The sequence below is a fragment of the Carcharhinus amblyrhynchos genome, chromosome 18 (assembly GCF_965287045.1).
Source record: "Carcharhinus amblyrhynchos chromosome 18, sCarAmb.v2.hapA, whole genome shotgun sequence".
NCBI classification, from domain to species: Eukaryota; Metazoa; Chordata; class Chondrichthyes; order Carcharhiniformes; family Carcharhinidae; genus Carcharhinus; species Carcharhinus amblyrhynchos.
In genome coordinates, this window is record NC_137341.1 from 35,973,438 (window position 1) to 35,990,471 (window position 17,034).

Sequence of the window (17,034 nt, forward strand, 5' to 3'; positions counted from 1 at the left end):
CTTAAATGCCCTTTGCGTTGCATATTACAGCAGGCTGCTTCAGGAGGGTCACTTCACAGATTAGATTTTCAATTTCACTTGATTCTGATTATTTTTTTCTGTTGCTTGTGATTGCCAGCCATGGGAGCAAATCTATTACTCATTCCAGTCTGCCAGTTTATTTGAATTTTTGAGGGGGGCAGGGTTCTGTAATTATTTGGTTACTATTTCACTTGTGTATAAATATTACTTAGTGTCAGAAACTTGGATTTAAGTTACATGGGGTGGAACCTCTTCAAGCAAGCATGATATTTTCCTTCAGTTGTCGAAATACACTCTGTACATTGTTTGATTCCAGTATTTTTTAAAGAACACTGCAAAGGCAAAACTGATGATAAATCTTTGGAAGATGAAAGAAAGTTGGTTGGGAAATGATTTGTGAGGAGGATGCAGCAATGCTTCATCATGATTTGGACAGGCTGAGTGGGTGGGCATATGCATGGCAGATACGATACAGTGTGGAAGAATGTGAGGTTATCCACTTTGGTAACAATAATAGGAAGGATAATTATAACTGAATGGGTGCAAACTGAGAGGGGTAGATACTTAGCGACCCCTCCTTGTGCATCAATTGCTGAAGGTAAGCATGCAAGTACAGCAGGCATGAAAACAGCAAATGGTATGTTGGCCTTCACAGCAAGGGGATTTAAGTATAGGGATAGGGAAGTTTTATTGCAATTGCATAGGGTGTTTTTGAGGCCACTTCTGTGGTATTGTGTTTAATTTTATGTGTCCTTACCTGAGGAAGGATGTTCATGCTATAGAGGGAGTGCAGAAAAGATTTACCTGGCTGATTCCTGGGGTGCCAGGTCTGTCATATGAGGAGAGACTAAGTTTGTTAGGATTATATTCATTGAAGTTCAGAAGAGTGAGAGAGGATCTCATAGAAACTTGTAAAATTCTAACAGAATTAGACAGGGTAGATTCAGAAAGAATCTTCCTGATGTGGGGGAGTTCAGAACTCGGTCATAGTTTGAGTATAAGTTCTTTTAGGACTGAGGTGAGGAGAAATGTCTTCACCAGGGAGGGGAATTCTACCCAGGTGTGGCATTCACAACTGCAGAAAATAGTTGAGGCCAAAATGTTGTGTGATTTCAAGAATAAATTAGATATAGCTTTTGAAGCTAAAGGGATATTGAGGTGGGATCATGATATTGAATTTGATGATCAGCCATAATTAAATTGAATGGCTAAGATCAAGTGTAGTATCAACATGCTGTTCTTGGTTGAAGTCATTAGATTACATTTCAGCCTCATTTGAAGCAATTTTTAAAAGTGGCATCTCAGCCTTTTGGCTAAGATGCACACGAGATTAAGCCTTGGAGGAGGTGCTATGCCTACCCCACTCAGCTTGAATCATGTAGATCAAGCCCAAGACAGGAGGTGAAAGCCCTGCCGTGTTAGCTTGAATCTGGAATGTCTCAACTTGTTGAGACTCTGAATTGGACTTGGTTTGATTGAATTGGAATAAAAACAAAAAATTGAATGGCTTTTAAAGTTTGTTTATTTGTGTCACAAGTAGGCTTACATTAACAAGGCAATGAAGTTATTATGAAAATCCCCTAGATGCCACATTCTGGTGCCTATTTGGGCACACTGAGGGAGAATATTAGCATGGCCAATGCATCTAACCAGCATGTCTTTCAGACTGTGGGAAGAAACCAGAGAACCTGGAAAAAACCCGTGCAGACTCCGCACAGACAGGGACCTAAGCCGGGAATCAAACCTGGGTCCCTGGCACTGAGAGCAGGCTCAAAGGCCTCCTCCTATTTTTTATGTTTCTATGATCAAATAAAATCAAACATTTCACTTTAAGAGATTTATAAGTCCAACCCCACTGATGAATCTTTGTCATGATAAGATATTGTGTATGACAGCATGATTTACAACATTGCACTTTTGCTTAAAGTAATGCAAGGATATGCATTACAATGCCTATAATGACCTTTTAAATGATGGCAAATCTCTCACTTCTTTGAATTTCAGGAATTTGAAGATGATAATCTTGATGAAGAAAATGATTTCATTCCACCTGCAGAAGACACTCCTTCACCTCCTGCGCCTGCTGAAGTTTACACACTTACAGTTCCAAATATTGTACTTTCTACTCCAACACAGCTTCAGTCATCTAAAACACAAGGTATGAGCTGGCCTGCATTTCAGTGTTACACTTTTTTTTAATAAGATTGGTTAAATGACTGTAAGCATTGCTTAACATATGTGTCCCAGTAGGAGTTTGGTTCTTGTTTGTAATTGCATACATTGATTTGAAAAAAGGTAAAATTTATTGCAGAAATATTTTTTGTTGGTTCGGCAATGAGTCAGCAAGTTTATCTTGGTGAATAACAGTTATACTGACAAGAAGATTTCAAGTTCGCACTTGATCTGTACTGAGTTAACTAATTTCAGCTAGTGGTGTTATCAGTGTTCCAGTGGCGCCTCCCACCCTGTGTTAGGGGGTACACCGTTTTTCAGGATTCCCCTTCTTGATTGCCATTAACAAAACCCATGATAGTGTGGGGAGATACGAAGGCCACCAGTTTGCTGTTTCAACGTGCATAATTGGATGAAGTTGTTGAACATCAAGTCCCAAGAACGCAAGTAAGAATCCTATTTTAAAAAAAATCTCCATGTAGTCTCCAAAATGGTGGTAATTTCAAAATTTCACGTAAAAGAATATTTTGGAGTATAAGTGTTAATTGCCATGCATGTAGTTTTAACCCAGCAAGGAGTCAGCCTAAAAGGCAAAGTGAACAAATAGAAATTACATTGGTGGGGTGTGGAGGTTTTTTTTTTAACCCAATCTTTGATTTTATTTAGGACAATAAAAACACAATGGACTGGTACTTGTTGCTTGAATAATTGCCGTCAGTGTGCCCAAAAATCTTAACGCTTAATTTTAATAGATTTTGAATATCGTTTGCCTTCCACTTGTGTGCAGCTTGGTAAATTATATTATACATAAGATCTATAGCAGTACACTGAGTGGCATTAATATATAAAGTAACAATGTAAACGTACAAAATAAATACTTGCAAGACATACTGCTCTGAAGTCTGTGTAAAATTTCACTGATCCAGGGCAACCTTTCACAATGCTGCTATGCAGGTTTGTCAGAAATATCTAGTTAAGTGAAAAGAACATAAGAATGTAAGAAATAGGAGCGGGTGTAGGCCATCTAGCCCTTCGAGCCTGCCCCGCCATTCAGTAAGATCATGGCTGATCTGAAGTGGATCAGTTCCACTTTCCTGCTTTCTCCCCGTAACCCTTAATTCCCCTGTCTATCAGAAACCTATCTACCCATGACTTAAATATATTTAGCGAGGTAGCCTCCACCACTTCAACGGGCAGAGAATTCCAGAGATTCACCAACCTTTGAGTGAAGAAGTTCCTCCTCAACTCCAATCTAAACTGCACCCCCCCCCCTCTTATTTTGAGGCTGTGTCCTCTAGTCCTGCTATCCTTTCTAAGTGGGAAGAATCTCTCTACCTCAACCCTATCCATCCCCTTCATTATCTTATATGTCTCGAAATGATCCCCCCCTCATCCTTCTAAACTCCAACGAGTACAGACCCAGTCTATTTAGTCTGTCTTCATAGGCCAACCCCCTCATCTCTGGTATCAGTTTAGTGAACCTCCTGTGTACTCCCTCGAAGGCCAATATATCCTTCCACAAGTGCGGCGACCAAAACTGCACACGCTACTGCAGCTGCGGCCTCACCAGTACCCTGTACAGTTGCAGCAAGACCTCCCTACTTTTATATTCTAACCCCCTCGCTATGAAGGCCAACATTCCATTCGCCTTCTTGATCACCTGCTGCACCTGCAGACTGGGTTTTTGCGACTCGTGCACAAGGACCCCCAGGTCCCTCTGCACCGTAGCATGCTACAGCTTTTTGCCTTTTAAATAATCCCTCCTACTATTATTTCTGCCAAAGTGGATAACCTCACACTTGCTAACATTTGTACTCCATCTGCCAGGTCCGCGCCCACTCGCTCAGCCTATCCAGGTCTCTCTGCAGACTTTCCACACCCTCCACGCAATTTGCTTTTCCATTCATCTTCGTGTCATCAGCAAATTTCGTCACCCTACACTCAGCCTTCTCCTCCAGATCATCTATATAAATGGTAAACAGTTGAGGCCCCAGCACCAATCCCTGCGGCACTCTACTAGTCACCAACCGCCAACCAGAATAGCGCCCACTGATACTAACTCTCTGCTTCCTACTGGACAGCCAATCCTCTATCCACGCTAACACCTTACCCCCAACTCCATGCACCCTAACCTTCTGTAGCAACCTTTTACGAGGCACCTTACCAAACACCTTTTGGAAATCTAAAAACACCACATCCACCGGTTCCCCTCTGTCTACCGCACTAGTCACATCCTCATAGAAATCCAATAAATTTGGTCGAACAGGACTTCCCCTTAACGAATCCGTGCTGCGTCTGCTCGATCAAACCATTCTTTTCTAGGTGCTTCGCTATTTCTTCTTTGACGGATTCAAGCATTTTTCCAACTACAGACGTTAAACTAACCAGCCTATAATTCCCTGCCTTTTGTCTGCTACCTTTTTTAAACAGCGGTGTAACATTAGCCGTTTTCCAATCTTTTGGCTCTTCCCCGGAGTCCAGCGAATTTTGATAAATAATTACTAAGGCATCCACCATCACCTCTGCCATTTCTTTCAGAACCCTGGGATGCATTCCAGCCGGTCCTGGGGACTTGTCCACCTTCGGTCCCATTAGTCTATCAAGCACTACCTCTCTTGTGACAGTAATCGCATTAAGGCCCTCAACTCCTACCATCCTTCTATCTTTAATATCCGGCAAACTATTTGTGTCCTCCTCCATGAAGACCGAGGCAAAAATCTTACTTAAAGCCTCAGTCATTTCCTCATCACCCACCGCTAAATCCCACCTCTCATCCTCCAAGGGTCCAATATTCACTCTAGCCAGCCTCCTCTTCTTTATATATTTGTAAAAACTTTTACTGTCATTTTTTATATTTAGTGCTAGTTTAGCTTCATAGTCTATCTTTCCTTTCTTTATCACCTTCTTAGTCATTCTTTGTTGATTTTTAAATCTTACGCAATCTCCTAATCGCCCACTATTTTTAGCCACTCTGAACATCAGCTTTTAATTTAATACTCTCCTTTATTTCCTTTGATAACCACAGAGGTTATCCCTTCTCCTACATTCCTTCTTTACCATCGGAATATATTTTTGTTGAGTACCGAAAAAGATCTCCTTAAAAATCCTCCACTGTTCCTCAGCCGTGCTACCAACCAATCTGTGCCCCCAGTCTACATTCGCCAATTCCGCTCACATCCTATCATACTCCCCTCTGTTCAAACAGAGGACACAGGTTCGGGACCCTACTTTCTCATCCTCCATCTGCATCAGAAATTCAACCATACTATGATCACTTGTCCCAAGAGGATCCCTCACAAGAAGATCCCTAATTCTACCTGTCTCGTTACACAGTACCAGATCTAAGATAGCTCGCTCCCTCGTAGGTTCCGTCACATGCTGTTCAAGGAAACTATCCCTACAGCATTCCAAGAACTCTTCCTCAAGCCCACCGCGTCTGACTTGGGTCGTCCAATCAATACGCAGATTAAAATCCCCCGTAATTATCACCGTTCCATTTCTGCATGGATCATTTATTTGCTTGTTTATAGCCCGCCCCACCTCAAAGTTATTATTTGGGGGCCTATACACCACACCCACCAGTGTCTTCCCTTACAATTCCTTATCTCCACCCACAGCGATTCCACATTTTGCTGTTTGGAGCCTATTATCTTCCCTTACTACCGCCCTGATAATTTCCTTAATTCAGAGCTACCCCACCCGCTTTTTCCTCCCGTCTGTCCTTCCTAAACACCTGATACCCCTGGACATTCAGCTCCCAGTCCCTGTCACCTCGCAACCACGTTTCCATAATGGCCACTAGATCATATCCATTTGTGCTGATTTGCACCATCAGCTCATTCACTTTGTTCCGAATGCTTCGTGCATTCAGATAAAGTGTCTTTATACCAGCCTTTATCTGGACCCTATTTGTAGAAATGCTACTAACCTCTCTCGTGCCCCCCACTCCTATTATTGGGACTTCCTCGACATTTTCCTGCACACGTACCCTCTCTTTTACTTTAGATTTTGTAATTTCTCCCACCCCTGCGCATGCACACACGTGCACACACACACACACCCCCAATTAGTTTAAAGCCCTATCTACAGTCCTAGTTATACGATTCGCCAGGCCTCTAGTCCCAGCACGATTCAGACCAAGATCATCCCATCTGAACAGGTCCCATCTCTCCCAATACTGGTGCCAATGCCCCATAAATTCAAACCCATTCCTCCCACACCAATCCCTGAGCCACCCATTCATCTCCTTAATCCTGTTTACCCTGCATCAATTTGCACGTGGTTCAGGTAGTAATCCACACCTTGTGGGTTCTGCTTTTTAATTTCGTTCCCAGCTTTGCATACTCCCTCTGCAGATCCTTAGTTCCTATTTTGCCTATGTCGTTGGCACCCACATGAACCACAACGACCAGATTCTCACCCTCCCACTCCAGGTTCCTCTGCAGCCCAGATGAGACATCCTGGACCCAAGCACCAGGCAGGCAACACACCCTTCAGGATTGTTTATCATTGTCACAAAGGACAGTGTCTATGCCCCTAACTACACTATCCCCAATTACTACTACATTCCTCTTTACTTCTTCCTCTTTGACCTGTGTCTGCACCACTGTACCATGGGCAGTTTGCTTGTCAACCTTGCAGCCCTCATTCTTGTCCACACTGGGAGCAAGAATCTCAAACCTGTTGTGCAGATTCAGGGGCTGAGGCTTTTGGGTCCCCCCCCTCCTTCCTCCCCACACCCCCCTCCTTCCTCTCACCCTTCCTCCCCACACCCCCCTCCTTCCTCTTGTCCTTCCTCCCCTCAGCAACACCCTCCTGTTAGTCAGTTTAGGGGGTTTGACTTTCTCTTGTAACCCATTATCCAGGTTACACTCCCACTCCCCCTCCCCCTCCCTGATAAGCCTCAGTGTCTGAAGCTCAGAGTTCAGCTCATCTACTTTGAACTGGAGCTCTTCAAGCAACCAGCACTTATTGCAGACATGGTCACTGGGAAGAACCTTGGGGTCCACCAGCTCCCGTATCATACAGAAGAGATAACAAATTTTAATAAAATTAAAAATATTGGACAGGTGTTAATGAGATTAGTTTGGAGTGAATGAGAATGTAACAATTTTTTTTGAAGTCAATTTCATTTACTGCCTTTTTAAAAGGGCTTCACAGTTCTGTAGTTACACAGTCTTCAGGTATTTTGGACCTAATTCAAATGTAAATAGAAGGTGAGTGATTTAAGAACGATTATCCACTGAGCAAAACTTTCAGAGAAATTACCTTAAACGTTTAGTGTTTATTTTTGAAAAAGAATCCGTTGCAGTATAAGGCTAAATTAGTTTTGGGGGAAGATTCCTTCAGTTGGCTCATTTTTCTAGGCCACTATGGCCATTTTTAAAAAATTCTTCCATGGAACATGAGCTTCGCTAGCTGGCCAGCATTTATTGCCCATCCCTAGTTACCCGATGGCAGTTCAGTCACGAACAGGCCAGACCAGAGAAGGACAGCACGTTTCCTTCCCTAAAGGATATTAGTGAACCAGGTGGGTTTTTCTGACAATGAACAATGGTTCTTAATTCCAGATTTTAAAAAATTGAATTCACATTCCTCCACATGCTGTAGTGGGATTCAAACCCAGGTCCCCAGAACGTTAGCTGAGTTTCTGGATCAATAGTTTAGCGCTAATATCTCTAGGCCATCATCATGTAGCAAGTTGGAGTCCTTGCAATATATTGGAAGTTGACTTTGTTTGTTTGTTTGCATTTTTGTTGCAGAATTTTATCTAGGTAAAAATTGCAGCCTAAGCAGAAATACAAACCCACACTTTCTTGGAGGCAGTTGTACTGATAAAAGGATCATTTTAATTGTGTAATTAGCTAGTAGGGAAAACAGCTAGGCATGGAACTATGGAAAATAACAGTGGTGTCACCAGTTAAATGTATGCTAAGGTACTAGTTGGGCTGGTTGAACAAGCTGTTGCCATGAAGCCTCTGTAATCTTGGAGTTTATTCAAAAACTCCACCCCTATTCTAACTAGCATGAATTGTTCATCCATCGCCTCCCCCTCTGTGTACAGATCTATAGTGGCACCTGGTCTGCAACATCTCTATTTTAAAGTTATCTTCCTTGTTTCTAATTAATCACTCCATGATGCTGTCTCTCCCTGTCTCTGTGATCTCCTCCAGCTCTCCAATCTTCAGACCGCTATACTCACCAGTTCTAGCCTTTAGTGCATGTCTTATTTCCTCCACCCCATTGGCAACTGTACCTTCAGATTCCAAGTCTGTAAGCCCTGGAACTGCCGTCTACCTTTTTGAGCTTGTTTACTACAGTCTTCCAAACCAACAAAAAAGTATTTAGTCACCTGCCTGTTTAACCTTGTGTAATACAAAGAAGAAAATTACAGCACAGGAACAGGCCCTTCGGCCCCTTGTGTGATGTGGTTCAAATTTTATTTGCTCCTTTGAAGTAGCTTGGAACATTTTACTGTGCCGAAGATACAATATAAATGCGACAACAACAGAACTGACAAAGGGTCATCCAGACTCGAAATGTTGTCTGTATTCTCTCTCCACAGATGTCAGACTTGCTGAGGTTTTCCAGCACTTTGTTTTTGTTTCAGATTCCAGCATCCACGGTATTTTGCTTTTTACTATATAAATGCAAGTTGTTATCGTAAACCAGCAGGCAGTGGTTATATTTGGATCCAGTAGAAGCACTGTTTTTCCTTTTCTGAGATCCGTGTTGCTTATTGTGGATTTCCGTTCTGTACCTAAAAGCCTTTGTTGTGACAGGGCTTGACATCTTGATCTTTGGCACAGTTTCATTGTAAACATCCCACTGTATGCTATTGTCGCTTTACAGCTTCCTTTTGAGTGCATAGGGCATATGTACTTAAGTTAAAGATGGACAATTCCAGTGATTGAAATATTTTTCCTTTTTATTTTTGACCTTTACTCAAGCTCCTCATTCAAAATACTTTTGGAGAAAAAAACGTTTTTATCTTGCAATTGTTTATAGATAGAGCAAATAATTACTGACTTGAGCAAGTTAGAATCTAAAATAATGCTTCAAGCAGTCAAATTTTTTGCTTTGGTTATTTTTGCAGAATATTACAATGGCAAAGTATTTGGCGCTTTCCTAATCGATGTCTACCGCTTCCTTTTATGTCTTGACTAGTTCATCATGGACCTGGAAGGCATCTTTTCTCTTTCTCCCTTCACTGCTTGTTCACAGCCTCCCCACACTCCAGATCCCTTGCTCAAAACTTTCCTTTTATGCTGTTTCTCTGTATGTTTCATCCAAACCTAGGGTTACAAATTCAAATTGTAAAACTTAAGATTTAGAAAACTGTTGACAATTAAAGCTGAATGTCCTCCTGTTAGTGCTTTTTAAAATAAACTTTTTTAAAATAATCATTTTTGTTGCACTTTATAGGAGTGTCCAAAGCATCTCTAGCACGTCATCGTCTTAGCTACATCCAGGAAATTGGAAATGGCTGGTTTGGTAAGGTAAGCATAACTTTTGCCAACCAAAGCTAATGATCCCAAAGAGGTTTGAATTGGAAACAGCTCTCTATAACCATACCCTGGATCTGAAGTGTATTTAGTGGACTATTAACTGTGATTTAAACATCTGCTTGTAAAGGCAAAGTTTGCTGCCAAAGTGTCGTTGCTGTAAATAAAACTGCACATTAAATGAAGTTATAAGATTTTTAAATTGTTAGAATCAATCCTAGGTGAACCACCTTTGGACCTAGATTTCAAACCTGATTTCCATTTATAATGCCAAGCATGATAAAACCATTGGAAATAATTACAGATCCCAGTTTCTGAAAGGGGCGGCATGGTACTGCACCAGGGGCCCAGGTTCAATTTCGGCCTTGAGTGACTGTGTGGAGTTTGCATCTTCTCCCTGTGTCTGTATGGGTTTCTTCTGAATGGGTGAGCTGGTTTCTTTCCACACTCCAAAGATGTGCAAGTGAGGTGGATTGGCCATGTTAAATTGCCCCTTTAGTGTCAGGGGGATTGACAGGGTAAATGTGGGGCTGCAGGGAAAGGGCCTGGGTTGGATCGTTGTTGGTGCAGACTCAATAGGCTGAATGGCTTCCTGAACTGTAGGAATTCTGTGATCTATTCTATGATCTATTCTAATCATGCCTGAAAAAGGTAACTTTCAAAGGATAAGGTGCTTCGGAAAGTTATAAAATGTACTCACCTACAGCTCACCACCACCACCTTGGGCAATGGGAAAGAAATGCTGGCTTTGCCCGAGATGGCCATATCCTATAGGGTGGCACAGTGGTTAGCACTGCTGCCTCACAGCGCCAGGGGCCCAGGTCATTATGGAGTCTGTACATTCTTCACATCTCTGCGAGGGTTTCCTCCGGGTGCTCCGGTGTCCTCCCACAGTTCAAAAGATGGTTAAATGCATTGGCCATAGTAAATCCCTCCTCAGTGTACCCAAACAGGAACCGGAGTGTGGCGACTAGGGGATTCTCACAGTAACTGCATTGTAATGTTAATGTAAGCCCACTTGTAACAATAATAAATAAATTTAAACTTTTAAAAAAGTTGCCTTTGAGTACAAGGGTGCTGTGCAGCATTAATGGAGGCATACTCAGTGCAGTTCATAGTTCCTTAGTGGGCTCATATGTCTTGTACTAATACAGGAAGTATAGAAAATATAACTCAAGGTCCATTAGACAGGGACATGGAAATTGTCATTTGTATTGCAGGAGCTGCTGCTTGGAATTTGGGTATTAATTTTCACTGGATGCAAGTATTGCTGGCAAGGCCAGCGTTTATTGTCCAGCCCTAATTGTATTTGAAAAGCTGCCTTGAATTCTACCAAGCAATTTTGTAGGTCGTTTCGGAGGGAGGTTAAGAGCCAAGCACATTCCTGTCGATCTGAGTTGTGTCATAGGTGGGACTAGATAAAGACAACAGATTTTCTTTTCTAAAGGACTTCAGTAAACCAATTGTGTTTTTTTGACAATCTGGTAGGTTCATGGTTACTTTATATTGTAGAAACTTGTTTTTTTTTGAAGTTCAGATTTGATTTTATTTACTTAACTGCATTTAAATTCCCCAGCTACCATGCTGGGCTTTGAACTTGAGTCCCCGGATCATGAGTCAAAGAATCAAAACAAATGCAAGCACAGCAGAATACTATTGACTTCTGTGATTGAACATAATGTAGTCTTTAAGCTTTAGAAACCAGTTCTAAATACATAAAAGGTCGACATTGTATTGCAGTACTTAATGGAATTCCATGCTGTGTTAAATCTGTGGTTTTGGTTCTAAAATACGGTTGCAGTGCAAAAGTAAATGAAATCTAATGGCATTTTCCCTAGCAAATTTAAAATAAACAGTTTGCAGAATTATGGGGAAAGAACAGAGACAGTGGGACTAATTGGAGAACTCTTTCAAAGAACTGGCACAGGTACAATGGCCTGAATGGCCTCATTTTGTGTTTGTAATTTGGCAAGCATGTAAACCTAACTAAAGTATTGGTTTATACTTGTCACGTGCAGTGTAATCTTTTGAAAAAAGCCAACAATAGTTTGTTGGTTTTGTAGCATTTTGATTGTTCTGTGCAATTTTGATAATATAAATGCACATTTACTGGCCTGACATAAATGTAGCATGATTTAACTGCGGTTTAAATTAAATGCGAAAAGTGCAAGCCATTAGAATATTTTTTAAGGTACATCTTTCATTTTGGGTGCTTTACAGCCTTTGGGACTCGATATTGAGTTCAACAATTTCGAGTCCCAACCTCTCCTTTTCCTCATCGTTTCTGGGTGTTGCTGAATTTCCTTTCTAGAGCTAGATTTTGGATACTTGTTCCATTACATCTCCTTTTGCTGTGCAGTGTCATCCTATTTGTCACTTATTCTCTCTAACCTCCTCAACCCCTGCTCACCTCTCTCTCCATATCTCTCCAACCTTTCCCTCCCACTACCCATGCTTAAAACCTCTTAAATCTGTAACTTGTTCCAGTTCTGATGAAAGTTGCTGACCCGGAACATTAACCCAGTTTCTCTCTCCCCAGCTGCCGCCAAACTTGTTGAGTATTTCCAGCATTTTTTGTTTTTTCAGAATTTCAGCAGCTGTAGTATTTTGCTGTTGTTTTAAATGCTGTGGATTGTCATTAGGTAGAATTTGTTTTGTTTTGAGTTTCAAATGAGATAAGCTTTAATGTTTTTACTTAGTGACTTTGTCCCAGTCAGGCAAGGATGGATCACAGCATTCCAGATTTACTCCTATTTCCTGTTGTTGTCCTTTATTGAGGATTAAGGCTTAGTCACCCAAGCTGTGTGGTGTGGACTTGGCAGAGAAATGTACAAACATCCTTTGTCACCTGCTCCAACGACCTTGTCCTTTTCTACATTCCATGTGATCAAAACTGTACATGGGAAATTAGGAACTTCCCGTTTCAGAGAATTGAAGTGTATAAAAGTACTTTTCTACATACTTTTGAAAGGTTCTTCTTGGGGAAATCTACGAGGACTCCAGTTCAGCCAGAGTGATTATTAAAGAACTGAAAGCCAATGCAAGCTCAGCAGAGCACCGTCGATTCCTTAAAAATGGAGAGGCTTACAGGTTTGTTGCATTTTACACTTCTGTACTTTGTAAAGTGGGTGTGGAGATGGAGAGGGATCTGGGGGAATAAGACAGGAAAGTAGTTAAATTGGCAAATCAGCTATGAAGTTGTGGAACATCAATGGACTTGTTCTACTGTATGCTGTCTACTCTTGCTTAGCTAAAATTAAGGCTTTATAGTTTTCTGCACAACTTGAGGCAAAGACTTTTGAATTGCCAACACAGGGGCATAGTTAGAAATAAAAGGGAGGGGAATGAAGGCTTCATGTTGTGATTCTTTAGACTACAATATTAGCTGAAATTAAGGTAATTCAGCATAATTCAAGTTTGATTAGACAAATGAATTCCTTTCAGAATGAATAATTTGGGAAAAGTTTTTGTGCTATTATGCTTTTTGATATTAAATTCATCTTATGGTCAAACTTTCATTGTGTAAATGCAGAAATTAAGTCAATTTAATCTCGACTTTTGGCTCCTTTCGTTGGTGCATGTATTAACAAGAACATTATGTGTCACTTTTGTATACTTGTCTAAAGAATTGAAACTGCTTTAACAGACGCAAGATATTTGCCAGACTTTTGTTTGAAACTTTCATTGTACATGTACAAGTCATATCCTCTTATAAAATCACTTACGTACCCAAGAGCAAAGTGATAGACCAGGATGCCTCTGTGTTGCAATAAGCCTTTGTTCCTACACTGTTCTCAAGATTTATTGTCTAATGATTGTTACACATGTTTACAGCAATAAAATGCATGAAAGTAGGCTGTATTAAATATTTAGTTTCTGTAATGCACAATGATTAAGATAAAGTGGGGCATTGTAAAAACTGAACATATGTTGTAGGAAGTAATAAACAGAATTGTGTATTGCAAATGTTCAGAATATGCAACCTTTTCTTGCATGATCCTTTATTGAACTTATGGAACACATGCACAATAATTTTTGTCACCAAAATTACAGTGAAAGTAGATGAAATGTATCCTTGCATTTAGATCTTTCTGTCACTAGAGATCTCTGCAGGACTATATTTGCGTAAAACCCGCCCTAGAAGCGCGATGTTGTGATGTTTTGAGATATGGTTGTTTGGTAAAATTGATGCCAACAGCTGGAATGGTATACCGATTTTGTTGATGTAATAAGACAACCAAAATACTAAGATGGATGAACGTAAGATACAAGAATTGGTTTGCATGAAACCCCTTTTGCATGCAAGTCTTAATCATTCTTTCTAATTACAGGGTTTTGCAGCACCCAAATGTCCTTCACTGTTTGGGACAATGTGTGGATGCTGTCCCCTATCTGTTGGTGTTTGAATTTTGTCAGCTGGTGAGTAAACACCAGTTGTTGGTCCATTTAACTTTTCAATGTAATTTTCTGCAAAAGGATTTCTAGTGCTTTCTGTCCTTCTAATGGAGTGAAGTGTTACTTTTCTTCAAATGTGCATTAGGTAGTAACGTACGTTAGCTACATGCAGCAAAAAAACACACTACCAGTCAAAACAAGCTCCTACATTGTTTTAAATCTCTCATAACATGCCTTGGGGCCGTATCTGCATACTTCCCATTCCAGAGTGTTGACTTACTCTGTCCTTAAAGCAGCTGGTCAGAGGAGGGGCCTACTGGATGTCTTCCAGTTATAAGACCTGACATGTCAAGCCACAACCAGATGCTTTCTGACCTGAAACAATGTAAATATTCCCATAGGGAAGAGATGTATTAGGCATTTTCCTAACCAACCTTATGGGAAATACTTTACGTTGATGGTACTTTCACTTCAGAGTGATTTTCCTATTGATACTTTGGATTTCCCTAATTAAATTACATTTATTGAATACTTTAAAGCTATCAAATGACACATTTAGTATTCTAATAATTAGACATTTGTTTGTAATTGTTGCTTTTGCATGTTCATAGTTTGAAAAGTTGAGTATGTCATAAATGGAAGAAAGTTATTTTGTCAAAGGATCAGATAAGTCGACGACCAAGCAGAGAATTTGAGCAACTTTTGAATGTACTGTAAATCTTAATAAATTATGGCTATATCCATTCTGCTATTTTTAATACTTTGCCAACAATAATTTCTAACTCAACATGATTTCAATTTATGCCTGAAGTGTGAAGAATGAGTCAGTATTGTAATGTGAAGGCAGTTGTGGGTGTTTGTGTGATTCACTGGATGATTCAGTGAATGTTTAACAATTCTAAAGCCAAGTGAGGTTCAGATGCAGAAAATGCATGCTGATTAACTGTTGTGCATTCTTTCATTTGCAATCAGCTACCTGATATATATGGACTCAGCATAACAGCTGTATAAAGTGATTTTACTTTTAGTTAATTGGAATCTGGGCATCGCTTGACATGTTTTGTATATACAGTATATGCAAAATGTAAGAATTTGTCATGTTAAGTAATGATTTTGAAAATATGAATTTTGTTTTCTAGTTAAGTTTATTAAATTACTTTAACATTATTCACAGATGAAATTTTAATATTTTTGTGTTATATTCTTTTACTTGTATCTCAGTGACCAGTGCAGTGCTGCTACGGTTCTGTATGCTCTTCAAAAATTACCCTAGGTGTTAGGGCCAGGTCAGAAGGGACAATTAGCCTTGGGCCAAGTTGAAAGTAGTGGGCTGGATATGCTACAATACATCAACTTCCTTACGTAACATTGTAGTGTAACTTAACACTGCTACTGTCATTCTATTTTCCTTATGTTTCAAAGATGAACATGCATCATGATTGATTTGCAAATGTGTGCACATCAGTGGGCAAAAGTAAATACTGCTACAGCATTATCCCAACAACCAGGGACCAACTCCAGGTCAAAATATGTGATCTTCAGTAAATCAGTGGGCATTGTTATCTATGAAGTATAATATTTCCATCAAGCATAAAGCTTTTCGCTCTGAGCTTTGTCAAACAATCTAATCAGCCTTTGAATTCCTTTCTCTATGTTAAGGATTTCACTGAATTTGTAAAGTCCTGAATATATGAATTAAAAAGCAAATGTCTGACCTCGTTTCACGGGATGTAATGTTTTTGGTAGAAAACCATGGTCTCCTTTGCTGCTTTTTTATTTAAAAGTGGAACATACTTGCGTGGATGTGAAAAATTCATTTCCTGGGGTGTCCTGTCCCCCCCACCCCCCCGCCCCCTGCCGTATTGAATGTAATCTTGAATGATATGTATCAGATACACAAAGCAAATAAGGTATAATGTTGAGTGCACTTCATGTTCATACAAAATCACTGAATCGTTGCAGCATAGTAAGTAGGAGGCCATTCAGCGCTTTGTCTGCATCGGCTGTCTGAATGAATATTAACCAAGTGTCATTCCCCCAATATCTCCCTGTAATGCTGCGTGTTCTTCCTTTTATTGGATAACCATCTAATTCCCTTTTTGAATGCCTTAATTAAACCTGTCTCCTCCACACTCTCAGCGCTTTCCAGACAGTAATCACTTGCTGCGTTGAGAAGTTTTTCCCTCGTGTCACTATTGCTTTTTGAGTTGTGAAGCCCTTGCTTATTCTAATCGTAAAGTCTGCTGAATGCATTAAAAATTAAAAGTACTTGATTTGGTGTGGTTGTGAAAGAAGGCTATAGGTACAGAGTCTACGTCACTGAAAAGCTGTTTCATCAATTGCTTGTTACTTGTCTTTGGTGAGGTAGCAAAGAGATGATTTAATTCAAAAAATGTCATTTTTGGAGTTAGCAAACCAAGCACAAGAAGGGGAAGAAAACTGCTGTAAAAAAAAAAGTTCCTTCTCTAGTTTATTAGCTTTTGTAGCAGGTGGTGGTGATATCTAGTATGGAAAAAGCCCATTCTAACCAATTGATATGTCATCTGAGTATTGGACATCAAGTGCTTGAGGCTCTCGAACAGTACCTGTCACAAGCATCCTGCTCATAAGCATACTTAATAACTGTCGTTTTCATTTCATTTCTTCCACCTCTTTTAGCAAAGCTTATTTACCTTTCCTATGGCATATTACTGAGCCTGGTACACTTTTGTAGGTCTTCAGTCATATAAACAATAACGTAAACACAAAAGTGATTCAGATTTTTGTTTTTGTGCCCTAAGTTATCTGCGCCTATTAAGCTAGCAACAATATGTACAAATCTGTGTGTAACAAAAACATGGATGCTGCATCCAGAATTGTAATTTGCTGCGTATGTTTTGTGTAATAAATTGCCTTGCACAGGTATGCTCCTTTTCTTTCTCCTTTATTATCACCCAGTGAT

At 40.2% G+C, this 17,034-nt stretch overlaps 1 protein-coding gene across 1 annotated transcript in view; it reads left to right on the forward strand.

The window, feature by feature from the left end:
• lmtk2 (lemur tyrosine kinase 2) overlaps positions 1-17,034 on the forward strand; it is a 125,504-nt gene that overhangs the window by 43,838 nt on the left and 64,632 nt on the right. The window contains exons 3-6 of the mRNA XM_080206823.1: positions 2,026-2,179; positions 9,619-9,692; positions 12,670-12,788; positions 14,030-14,117. Of these exons, the coding sequence (XP_080062949.1) occupies positions 2,026-2,179; positions 9,619-9,692; positions 12,670-12,788; positions 14,030-14,117 (435 nt within the window). The remainder of the gene's footprint in view (positions 1-2,025; positions 2,180-9,618; positions 9,693-12,669; positions 12,789-14,029; positions 14,118-17,034) is intronic.